This window comes from Vigna unguiculata, chromosome 4 (assembly GCF_037176805.1).
Source record: "Vigna unguiculata cultivar grain cowpea cultivar isolate G323 ecotype 2 chromosome 4, ASM3717680v1, whole genome shotgun sequence".
In the NCBI taxonomy this organism is placed as follows: domain Eukaryota; kingdom Viridiplantae; phylum Streptophyta; class Magnoliopsida; order Fabales; family Fabaceae; genus Vigna; species Vigna unguiculata.
Window position 1 is genome coordinate 30544103 of NC_140795.1, and position 14077 is coordinate 30558179.

General features: G+C 29.6%; 1 protein-coding gene across 1 annotated transcript; it reads left to right on the forward strand.

Moving 5' to 3' along the window:
• The first annotated feature begins 3236 nt into the window (after positions 1-3236).
• LOC114182691 (cytokinin hydroxylase-like) lies at positions 3237-13927 on the forward strand. Its single transcript, XM_028069606.2, has 5 exons — positions 3237-3583; positions 9091-9317; positions 9551-9792; positions 10919-11288; positions 13398-13927. Exons 1-5 carry the CDS (start codon positions 3304-3306, stop codon positions 13815-13817), a joined length of 1539 nt encoding a protein of 512 aa, XP_027925407.2. The 5' UTR covers positions 3237-3303; the 3' UTR covers positions 13818-13927.
• The last annotated feature ends 150 nt before the right edge of the window (positions 13928-14077 follow it).

Here is a 14077-nt window from a genome sequence, read left to right on the forward strand (position 1 = left end):
ACATTATCCACACGATTCGGGATTTTAGAAATAAAACTGTAGCTTGTGTAAAACTCCAAAAATTTTGTATTTATATTCAAATTAAAGATGATTGAATCAAGAATCAAATTCAACAATAACCAACTTAATTGAATAACTATAGAGAAAGTTATGCACCAAACAAGCAACAAAGGTCAATGCTGTCAACAACCAAACTACAAGGACCTTGTGATAAAAATTGCTCTCACACTAGCGCTTGATTCAAGATCTGACCGGTCAAAGTCAAGAACTATGTGTTAAGGATCAGCTGTTAAAATTTCAGCTTGATCCAACGGTTACCGAAGTAGGAACCTTCATTTTACAAAAAGTGTGCAGTGTAGGAAAATGGGTAGTGCCACACCATATGCTTCTTTGTTATGAGATTTTGACTTGTTCCATTGCACAATTTAGTATCTTACATTTTTATCTTCTCAAACTCATTTCAAAGTGTTTTATACCAAACTGAAGAATTGCAACAATCAATATCTCTCATTCCAATTGCATTTTAAACTACCTAAAATTCTCTAACCTATAGATACTCAAACATGAAATTCACCCCCATTCAATCATCAATCAAACATACTCAACACATTCCAGAACGAAAATAAATACACTCTATCTAAAAAAAAGAAGAAGGAGTTTTAGCTTCCCTTACACATGCATGATTTTTCCGGTTCATCCATCAAACAAACAACAAGAAAAACAAGAGAAGAAAGCAAGGTTGGCTTCCCCTACCTTGTATAACAACCACTTCACTAAACGTTCCTCCCGCTTTAAAACCAACACCACTGAAACTCAGCCAACCAGGTCCGAACCAACGTCTTTGCACAAATACTAGGTTGCACTAACCACCACTAAGCACCAGGCCACACACTTTCACATTACTTAATTCACACCACTAGTTTTTAAACACCCATTTTTGCATTAAATGTAATATTAACAAAATAAATAAATAAATAAACAATAACTTAAATAAAATAAATAATTATTCGATATGCCATACTTCAATAAAATAATTAATTTAAATAACTCAATAATGTTAATCAAACAATCAATTGTTTTTTCATATGTTTCTCTTTATTTTACTTTTTCTCGGGTCTTACACACGAGATCTCGTCATTGAAACCATCAAGACAACTCCAATTTGGTGTAGGGGAAGCACAATTTTGAGAAGGTTCGTAGAATCTCTCCTGAATCTAGAGATTGGAGATGGAAGGCAAGATGATGTGTGTTATGTGAGGTCCCTACATGCGCAATAATTAATGTCCAACCTTCTTCTTTAGGTAACGCTTTTAGTCATCGTCATTGCTAAGCTCGCCCTACGTGAGTAATAGAGAGGCTGTGTTGCAACACTTGGTTTAGACGTGGTGGAGGGTAGAGCAAAGTGGAGGTTCAGGATGGAGAAATATGCTTGCGTGGGAGAATAGAGGGAAGAGATTCTGAAATAAGTTCGAGAAGAGAGAAGGAAGATTAAATATGAAATGAATTTTGGAAGAAGAGAGGGAAGGGGATCTCAAATGAGTTTGGGAGAAGTGCGGGAAGGGAAATTTTCAAATTATTTTCATGATTGGTAAAATTGGAAACTTAAAAGAGGGAAATATAAATTTCAAATAAAATTGATATCATTTTAGCGTCGGCTAAGACAATGTTACCTTAGATAAAATATTACTTTTGTAGCGTCCCAATGACTAATGTAAGTTTATTCTTTTTTCTTATTCCTTTTACAACCATTAGTGCCGGTGTAGCTGACACTACATTTTGGGTCATCCTATTGTCGATTTGACCGTCTTTAATAATGTCACACTTTTGTCCGACACCATTTATTGGAAGTTAATCTCCAACATTCTTGTAGTGTAAAGGAACTTCTTGTGCCATAGCCAATGATCTTCTTTCATGGTCATCAAGCAAGATACCTTTTGAGTTGTCAATTCATCCATATCAATCTTACACGAGTTACCTTGTCTCTTTGTGGTGAATAGGTGTCTATCATTTTTATTTATGATGCCTTTATCTTTATGAAAGATTACATCACAACCATTGTGACATAATTGACTTATGTTCAACAAAGTTGTGATTTATCAATTAATAAAACATTACTATAAAATAGAGAAGGTTTGGGACTTACCTGATCATTAATTACCCACAATATTACTAATTTATTTTTTCAATATATATTATGAAAAAAAAATAACATGAAATTTTATTTCTTTTTAATAAATTTCAAATTCTAATATATTAGTTATGAAAATTTTCTATCCCAATTTAACAGCATTCTAAACCCAAAATGCTTATTTTACCAGCTCTAAAATATCTATTTTACTTCTCAACTTGACAAAATATTATCATCATCATTATATTATTAACAAAATAACACAATATGATTAAATTGTCTATGAATTTAATATTATGTATTTTTTAAATCGGATATTGTCTATAAATTATTTATTGCATTTCATGACACATCTTTAATATATATTATTTATTCTATTAATAAAATGTGAAAATTTTCAAAACGATTCATTTAATTGAAACGTATTTTTACACATCTTGTGCTGTCACTGATGAGTGAATTCTAAATCTCTTCTATTTGTTAGGTTCGTTTTTTTTTAATGATCATAATACCACTTTTGGTAACAATTATTTTATATCCATAATTTTATACTTATCTTTTAATCATAATAGAAATGAGAAGATAAAATCCAGATATTATTATAAAATAATTATCGATTTATTTTATAATTATTTTTTACAAATACATATTAAGTTTAGTTAATTAAAAAAGTAATTACATTGAGAACATTTCTTGTATAGTAATTGAATTATAAACTGCAATGGAAAAATTACTAATTTGAGAATAATATATTAAAAACTATATTCAAATTTTAATCATTAAATAGTGTATAACTTACCATTAATAAAAATTAAACCCAACTATTTAATATTAAAACTTATGAACTGATAAAGCAGAACATTAAAATTTATTATGCATGAAGTTTTTATCTAGAGCAGTAAATGCAGCTTAAAAATATGGTGCAAAGCTAATTTAATTCATAAATGCAATTACATTTATATTTATTTATATTCAGATTGAAGTCCCCACCAACCCCACATTAATTTATTATCAAATGAAAAAAAAAAACTGAATTATATTATACTATACATAATAAAAGGCTCTCATTCACAAATTATATTAGTTATATATTAGTATAACTCAGGACAGAAAATTGAGTCTCATTCATTCATTCAAAGCTCTTCCGCATCATTTTTTGTGGGTGTTTTTCATGAATGGCAATGGTGATTGTGACAAGCATTTTGGTTATCTTTGTGACTCTGGTGTTGAAGGTTGGGTATGACACCATTTCATGTTACTGGCTCACTCCAATGCGCATAAGGAAGACGATGGAGAAACAAGGTGTGAATGGTCCTAAACCCAGTTTTCTCATTGGCAACATCAGAGAAGTGGCATCCCTTGTTTCAACAGCAGTTTCTCAAGACATGAAAACTATCAGCCATGATATTGTTGCTCGTATTATGCCGCATTTTGTTGTGTGGTCCAACCAATATGGTATGTATCTTTCTACAAGCTCACCAACACATGCACACAATTTGTCTTAGAATGAATGTGAAATTTTATTATGAACACTCTCATGCATGCAATTTTTGTATTGGAATGGAAATGAAATTTCAACTGTTGTATACACACTCACAAGTTGTTCTGTAGAGAGTGGGATCTCACTTATTATTAAACTAATCCATCTTATTATATAGATCAAAATAGTTGGAGTGAGGCTAAACTAAAATTACCATTTTCTAGAAGAATTTAGCTTGGATTTTCAAAGATCCAAATCCAAAATTAGATTGGGATCCAAATTTATATTTTCTGAAAAAAATTGTAAATTGATTTGATATTGGTTTTTAAAAACCATCTTTTTGTTTTCAAAATTGATTGTAAGTGTGTAATAATTTAAATCAAGATATATAACAAATGCTTTTGATTTACAAAAGTAATTAGGAATAACAAAGCAAGTCAACTGACCATTTTGGTCCAATCCGTTCTTGGCCCGTAAAAAATGGGCTTGACTCGCCACCAAAGATGGGTCATAAATTGCAACTCGTCCTGCCGTAGGACAGATCGACAGGCTGGTTGTTGGCCAACCACTTTTTTATTATTTTTCTTATTTTTTTAATTTTTAATTTTTTTTATTTTTTACTTCTAAATTTTGTATAATTATAAATAAATATTAAAAGAATATTTAATCATATAAATATTTTGTAAGATTTTAATTGATTAATTAATATTTTTAATTGAATAAATTAAAGTAATTATTACATTTACATGTTAAATTACTTTATTATAACTAATAATTGAAACTTAATTTATAAGTGTTAATGATTTAAATTACAATAGTGTTGCATATTTATATCTTTACAAAAATGTAATACAGAAAGTTTAATCTTTTAAATTATTTTTTATTTTAATTTTTAATTTGAAAAATAAAAAATAAAATGGGCCAGTAGAATGGAGTGGGCTGGTGGATTGAAAATTCCAACTTGGTCTGTCCTGTTTTGGTAGTCCAACAAGTTGGCTCACAAGCCACGATCCAATTTTCCACTCCTAATAATAACAATAAAGAAAACACAAGAATATAATTGAAAGAAAACCCTTTTTTTAACATTGGAAAAGTCTATACACAAATAGTTTCAAAAGATATAGTGTACAACCTATACACACAACAACCTTTATATACACCCATCACCATCTTCCTTTTTCCTCAAATAAAAAGATAATTCACTACAAGCATAGCTTGAACCTCAATCTTGGTAAGGACTTTGTAAACATATTTGCATGAATCTCCTTTGAGGCAATCTTCTTGATTTTAACCTCTCCAAACTCAACCACATCTCTCATAAAGTGCAATCTTACTTCTATTCTTTGGTATTATCATGACAAATATGATGATCAACAATATGAAGAACATGTTAACTATCATAATGAATAGTCAAAAAATATTGCTCTCCCATAAACCCATTAACCGTAATGCCTTATTCACCTCCTTTGTGAGCATGATATGCACACCTTGTATGGTAAATAAGGCTACAATAAATTACATGTTGACCTTCCAACTAAAAGTAGATCCAAACAATGTAATAATGTACCTAGAAATAAACTTTCTTGTATCAACATAACTTGTATACTTAGCATCTACAAACCCCTCTATAGCATCTCTAATATGGTTAGATCGTTTATAAGTTAGACTAAACAATATATATTTTTCGTTCAGATATCTCAACACTCACTTCAAATCCTCTTTAATGATCATGTCCAAGATCTGCCATGAATCTACTAACCACATTAACAACATGCACCAAATTTGGTCTGCTACAAATCATACCATTCATGATGCACCCTACCTTCCTCTAAACTAGGAGCTTGGGTAATTAAGAACTTTGGGTGATGTTCTAAAGGTGTTGTCATAGGTTTAGTTTTATTCATACTAAACATCTTAACCACCTTCTACAAGTAACCGTACTACGATAAATGCAACATCCTAACTTTCTGAACGCTATATATATGTTCATCTTGGTATTTGCCTCAAGAGACTAAGATCCTTAATTTCAGACTCTAAGATTATTTTTTTCTTTGAGCTTCTTTAGTTCATTTTTATATTGGGTGGCTATAAGGACGATATCTACATATAATGCAAGAACAACACAAACCTTTCTTCTCTTTTAAGGATGTAGACATAATTGTCATAAATTATCCTCCAAAAGCCCATGTACCTCATGAAATCATCAAATCTCTTATATCATTGTCTCAAATTTGATTTCAAACCATATAATGTTTTTAGGTTGTTGCATGTAAATGGTCTCCTCTAGGTTTCCATGTATAAATGTTGCCTTTCCATCTAATTTTTCGAACACTATATTATATTAGTTAACAACTGGCATTAAAATTCTCGTTGAATAACAGTTTATGACATGTAAGAAGATCTCATTATTGTCAACCTATTCCACTTGTGTAAAACCTTTTTTCCAATAGTCTTGCCTTGAACCTCTACTCTTTTATACTTGGTATTCTCTCCTTCTTCTTGAATATCCACCTGCATCCTACCACTTTATGGTTCTTGGTAGATTAATAAGCATCAATGTGTGGTTCTTCTTCAAAGATTTGAGCTCTTCCTAATTGGCAACCTACCACTACTTACTTTATACGACTTCCACAACATCTTAAAAGTTGTTAGGTTCTAAAGTTTCTATCACTTTAGGTGTTGGAAAAGGATAGCCAATAAGGTCATTATATCTAAACCTTTGTCCAGGTTTGATCATCCTCCTCTCCTAATAATGCATAAGCTGAGAGTTAGAGTAAACTTCTACACATCTCTAACTTCAAAGGTAAGAGGTACAAGGTGGTTTACATCTAAAACTTGTAGACAATCTTATCCATTTCCAGAAGGCTCCACCTCAATGTGGACTTTGTCCTTACTTGTCTTTATATGTCTAACATCAAAACCATTTGAGTCTCACCAGATGTGACATTCTTGCTAACAAAACATATAGCCTCTACAAGCCCCAACCTCTAAAGCTTACCCCTTTACATGTTCTACATATCCAATGAAGATCATCTCTTAGCTCGTTCTTCTAGTTTATCCTTCTTGTCAAACTGGTGGCCATATATCCTTCTACGCCAATTGTTGAGTTCTCAACAATAATAATGCAAGAAACACAAAGGTATTACTTTTTCAATTTATCTTCCTAAAATTTTTAAATTTATTTGGACCAATTAGAAAACCAAATTTATTTTCATATTCTAAAAATGATTTGAATAAGCTCATATATATATATATATATATATATATATATATATATATATATGGAAATGAATTTAATTTTGTGTTGATAGAGTATATTATTAATAAAAGTTTCACTAAAATAATGTTTTTCTTTTTTATGAATCTTATTACTTTTCAATAAACATTCACTACAATCATTAAATAACAACCAATTTTAGAGACAAAACATAACTAGTCACTATAGACTCTAACTAATTTATAAACTAAAAATTATTGGTATCTAAAATAGTCACTATTATGAATAAAAAAATTATAATTGGTTTATGAGTTAGCCTTTAATTTAGTCACTAACATTAGCGACCAAGATTTTACATATAAATGAATTAGTGTGTAAATTAGCAACAAAAAAAATATTTCTTTATCTTAGAAGCGCTAAACTTATGGGTCTTGTCTAAATAATACTTTTTATAATAATTTATATCAAGAAAATTATTAAAATTGAGTTTTTTAATATTTGTGGCCTAAATATTTCATTATTTGTTTAATTGAATGTACACCTACTCAATGAGAGAAAGAGAGAAACAAAAACTATGGAGAGAGAAGGTCTTTATGGCCTAAAATCCTGAATCATGTCACTTGATTTTCTATTTGAAGTTTTATTATTTAGTTCGACTAGTATTAGAAGAGATTAAGAAAAGGAGTTTAAAGAGAAAAGATAAAGGAGGAGGTATAACATAAAAAAGAAACATCATGATTAATTTATCATTTATGTCTCAATGACAAAAAATTTGTAGACTTGTCTTACTTATTCAGTTTATATCTACTTGAATCTTACAAAACCAGTTTGTAAGATAAACATTACACTCTACTTAAATATATTATAGTTTGGCATTATTTTTAGCTAATATGAGATTTTCAATACATCAACTCACTGATGAATAAATGTTTTGAACCTTAGATTAGACATTTATGAGTGATCTAACAATATTCTAATAAAGGTGACAGAATAGCCTCCAAAGCTTGACTTAGGATAACCTCTAACACATTGTTAATAAACAAGTTTAAACCTAATTCAAACCTACAAAACGGACTTTTATAAGGTAAAGATTACACCCTTCCCATTTACATATTATAATTTGGTTATTCCTAGTTGATATAGAATCTCCAACAAAATAAAATATAAATGTTCAATTTTGTGGCCATTTAAGAGAAAAGGGTAGAAAGATAGAAAGGAAAAGAAAATTTCACAATATCAAAACCTTCATAAGTTAATCATTCTTGTATCTCATCGTATAAGTTATGTATAATAAATTGTATGTTCTTCTTACGAGACCGAATATACTTTGTGGAGTCTCCAAAAGAACTACTAAACTTCAACTTCTAAGTACTTGTCCTTCTAACACCGGGTGGTGTTGTGCTTGTAAAAGACACTCTGAAGTTTAAGTTATCCAAATGCGTCAGCAAGTAATTAATGCAATGATTAATGAAAACGTAATTATTTACGCCATTGTGACGTGTTCTTTATATTATTATATTTTGTAGATCCTTATGTGGGCGGCCCTAAGTCAAGAGGCCTGATTACCTATGAGGTCCAATCAGTTGAAAGGCTCCAATTACCTGTGGGCCCAATTATATGATAGGCGTATTTACCTAATAGACCCAATTACATGTGGGTCCAATTACCTAATATTGTGTCACCTTAGCCGAATAAGAGAGGGCTAGATACATGTCGGCCTACTGGCTAGATACATATCGACCTACAGGACAGTCATGTACTCGACTAAGGGCATTGCTTATCGAGTCCCAGGGTGACATAGTCTTATAAAGTAAACCAGTCCCCTGGTCTTTAGCATGGATAATGCCAAAGGCTTGTAGTGTTAGACGTCAGTAATCACACTTGGTGATCCGTCTTCCGTTCTTGGTAGTCGGCCTTGAGTGCATGGTAGTCGGTCTTTCATTTGTTTCGTAGATAAAAGTTGTATTTCTTTGGGTGTGGCCTTATAGGTATATATGCATATACATACCATGTGTTCTCTATTTGTCCATGTTCATATGATCACATTAATGGGATTTATAAGCAACATATTCCACGAGAAATGAAAATGATTAATTTAAAATGAAACTTAAGCAAAGTCAGGCTCACCATTGATGTGTATTTTTATGATGAAGATTAAATATGTTTGATCAAATATGTCCTTATACATATATACATGCATGTGCATAAATGTGTGTTACTCTTAGTTTTCTTCATTTTCATATTGGCTTTATCATAATGATGTAGGAAAGAGATTCTTGTATTGGAATGGAACAGAACCAAGGTTGTGTCTAACAGACACTGCACTGATAAAGGAATTTCTGTCAAAGTACAACTCCATATCTGGAAAATCATGGCAACAACAACAAGGTAACAAACATTTCATTGGGAAAGGGTTGTTGATGGTCAATGGTAAAGATTGGCACCACCAACGTCACATGGTTGCCCCTGCATTCATGGGAGAGAGACTTAAGGTAATTAACCAGTCACACATGAATACATTTTTTGACATGTTTCTTCAAAATATATTTTATGATTATTAGTTGAAATTGTTTTGGAAATATCAATTCTAAAATATCAGCAACTAGTTTCAGCGAGTGATTTTGAGACCAAGTGGATTGTTGTGAATATTGATAATTTCTTGAGTCTCTTAACAATGATATCAACAAATGATTGGAGTTAAATGATGATAACATTTAATGTACAGGGCTATGCTGCGCACATGGTGGAATGCACAAAGGATATGCTTCAATCACTGCAAAATTCATTAGAAAGTGGGGAAAGTGAGGTGGACATTGGAGAGTGCTTAACTGAACTCACTGCAGATATTATCTCAAGAACAGAGTTTGGCACAAGCTATAAAAAGGGAAAGCAAATTTTCTTTCTCCTCACACAGCTCCAGAGTCGTTGTGCTCAAGCAACTCGCCATCTATTCCTTCCTGGAAGCAGGTATATATAATATGCCAATTACCATTTAGAGGAATAAGCTAAAGAATATCACATATTTATATATAATAAAAAGAAAGATAGTTGACTAGTGAAAATATGATTGCAAAAAATTGTGAAGCTTTTATTATGGGGTAAATTTTAAACGTAATTCAGCCATTAAAGATTCATTTGTGATATGAAGTTTGGATTCACTTTTGTATATTGTAATTGTATTTTATATTTAGACATTAAAGAGTCTTTAAAACACTAATTCATTCATGTTGATCCAAATTGAGACTAAATATTTATAAATGGTCTAATAATAAGTCAATAATGAATGACAGGATAAGTTAACAATACTCACTAAAATAAGTTTTGTTACCATATTAGAAAATAAACTTTAAATCTATCTTAATTTTAAAAAAAATCTATAAGATAAAGTTTACTCTCATTTATATAATATAATTTAACTTTATAAATAGTCCATACAATTCCTGACTTTATTTAATTAGTAAGTATTTTACTAAATCACAAATAATTTTTGATATATGTCCACTTTTTTTACCGGGTGCATTTATCTTGGTATATTGTCTTTCCATTATAGTAATAATTATAATTACAAACTTGACTAATGATAAATCTTTTAATATGCTGAAAATCTTATCTTTTACCTAGTTTATGGAGTTCAAAGTATGAAATGATTTTCATGAAAAAAAATTATAGATAGTTGTTTTCTTTTTGGCTACCTGTGTAATGCAGTTTTGTCATTAATTTGGTGTGATCTTCCCTATTTTTATTTCTTTTTTTTATATTTTTAAATAAAATCTTCAAATAATGACAATAATGCCTAGCATAATCTTATTTAAAACACTTTTATTTTTACCTCTAGGTCAATTTTTGTGTTATTGTTTGCTAAAATTATGATTCATAATAGTAGTAAAAATATTTTGGTCTCAAAAGTTACTTTGATTCAATTTTTTTCTTTAATATTTATGTTGCTAAATCTTGTCCTCTTTATGATATCTCAATTTGATCTTTTTATTTACTTTTTTTTCCTCCCCTTTTGAAATAGTGAATTGACACACATGTCCCCTCATTGTTAAATGTGAACTTACACCATTAATGATGAAATTGACATGTTGTATAGGTTTTTCCCCAGCAAGTACAATAGAGAGATAAAGAGTTTGAAGAAGGAGGTGGAGAAGCTGTTGATGGAGATCATAAAGGGTAGGGAAGAGTGTGTGGAGAAAGGGAGAAACAATTCATATGGTAATGATTTGTTGTGCATACTCTTGGATGAGATGAAGAAAGAGAGTGGAAACTTAAATCTTCAACTAGTTATGGATGAATGCAAAACATTTTTCTTTGCTGGCCATGAAACCACTGCACTCTTACTCACTTGGACAGTTATGTTGCTTGCAACCAATCCACATTGGCAAAACAAGGTCAGAGCTCAGGTCAAAGAGATTCTCAAAGGGGAAACTCCTTCACTTGATAAACTCTCCAAGCTCACTCTGGTTAGTTTCAAATTATACTCTGTTTTTCTCCAATTATATCATTATGTCTTTCATTTTTAACTTTACTTTATTTAAAGAGTTTGATTCTCATATATATCATAGTTTTATCTACTAATGAAAAGTATTTTAGATATGGTTTTTAAAATATTGGTATAATAATTAACCTTTTCTAATTATATGATAATGCATGATAGGAGTATAATGTACACAGTTTAAAACTTTTCAGACTCAGAGGATTGAAAAGCATGATATATTGAATGAATTTGTTCCGTTATTTTCATTATTTTAAAATATTTTTACATTTTTTTTCAAATAATGATTAAATATGACCATTCTAGTAAACAGGAGTATATATTAAAGATAAAATAATCAGTGTATACTTTGGGAATATAATTTTTTGTATTTTGAATTGTATATTTCATATTGCATAACATATTTAACCCTACAAAATAAAAACATTCATTTCAAATTGCATAAATATATTTAAAATATAAATGTTTTCTAAATTATACAATTCAAAATACATTTTTTGTATTATGGACTATACATTTTAAAATAAAAAATTATATTCTAAACTGCACATTTGGGGATACAAAACTAAAAAATGCAATTTATATTATACATTTTACAAAACAAAAATTATATTTTTGGATTGCATAATTCTGAATACAAGAATTTATGAAAATGTAAGCTGCGGGAAGGAATGGCTCTTTCCGATGCCAGTTACATTGTAAGCCCAGCCCAAGTAGCCATTTACTAGAAAATTTGTGTTCCTAAAATAACATAAAGTTTAGGGACAATATTATATTTTCTTGTTGCTATTTTTCTAATTAAAATTTAAAATTTATTCTGATTTCTAATTAAAATTGAAGGTTTATTTTGATAACCATTGTACTAGAGGATTTTATTAAATATTTAACTGAGGAAAAATTTAAATTCAATTGAAATAGTACCAGTAACACCTATTTCTAAATTTTGTGCTTTAAAATAACTCAAGTTATTAACATATTATACCTTTTATGATGACGGTGATGAGATGTGATCGATTTTATGATTTACGTGTTCATTAAACGTCTTCTCTATTAATTCAATATTAACAACCCATGTTTGAACTTTTTTACACATTGATAAGGAATCCACTTTTAAGTAAAAAAAGAGTAACTAACGTTTTCAAATAACTTGTCCTTTTTAGAACTTGAATATAAGTAAAACCAGTATGATCTATGGTAGACAAAAACAAAATAAATCTAACTATTTTAATTTTATTTAATGGTGTTGTTTTTAAACAATTTTTATTTAATGATATATATATATAAATATATTAATTACGATATCAATTCATGATATTCTCTCCCATATTTATAAAATCCATTTAAGTAATTCGTTATAATTAATGAAATTACTTAATTTAGTTTGTAATATTAAAGTTGTCTCAAATTTGCATGTTTTCTCAAATTATTTTCAGAAGTAATGAAATTATTATTTTAATCTTTTTCATCATCTTTAGTTCTATTGGTTATGTGTATGAATAGTCTTCTAAAATACACTTTATACAACACAAACCTATTTTCAAGGTAGTGAGACATATAATCCCTAGCAAAATGGGATACTGATATTAAGAAATATCAATCTCGTTAAAAAGGAGTCCAGATTCTCTACTGATTTGTTTGGTATTGTCCTCTGTTTGACATTAAAAATACACTGTACTGATATTTTAAATATCTTTTTAATATATTTTAAAATGTTGATATTAATAGTAATCAGTGTATTATGAAAACACAGTAAAGAAATAACACAGAAAAAATCAGTAGAGAATCCAAAACCTTAAAATGATGTGAGTACATTGAAAAATTAATTATAAAATTTTAATGAAACTATATATAAGATTTGATGGGATTGACACTACCTTTCTAACATGTAACGAGTTTAAGTTTTTTTTTTTCTTATAATACTCAACTTTCTTATTTATATCCAATGTAGAACTTAGACTCAGACTTGAATTTCCAATAAAATTTTAGTCATAAATATACAACTACGTTATGTATATACAAATATTATTGTAATAATAAAACTACCCTACTAACCTAAGTTGTTTTTTTGATATTGCAGCTACACATGGTGATAAACGAGTCAATGAGGTTGTATCCTCCTGCAACTGTGTTTCCAAGAATGGTTTTCAAAGACATTGAGTTAGGAGACCTTCACATTCCTAAGGGCTTATCAATTTGGATTCCAGTGTTGGCCATTCACCATAGTAAAGAACTATGGGGTGAAGATGCAAATGAGTTCAACCCTGAGAGATTTGCTTCAAAATCATTCATACCTGGTCGCTTCATACCCTTTGGTTCAGGCCCTAGAAACTGTGTTGGACAATCATTTGCAATGATGGAAGCCAAGATCATACTCGCCATGTTGATATCTCAATTTAGCTTCACCATTTCTCAGAGTTATAAGCATGCACCAGTGGTTGTCCTTACAATTAAACCTAAATATGGTGTTCAAGTTTGTTTAAAGCATTTAGATCCATAATTATAATATATATTAGAAACTTCTTGTTCTAGGCTCTTATAGAGATTATGTATTTAGGATATGCGGATAATCTCATTGAGTAAGAGTATCATGTTTTTACTAGAAATAAATCATTGGAAAGTCAAAACTTTTGAGTCAAAGTTTTGACTTGTAAAGATTACATGATGTTCAAGTCAATATGAGATTAACGAATAATGAAAAGAAAAAAAAATAATAAATAATGAAATGATATTTCTTTTTCTTTTTGTTAAATATATTTT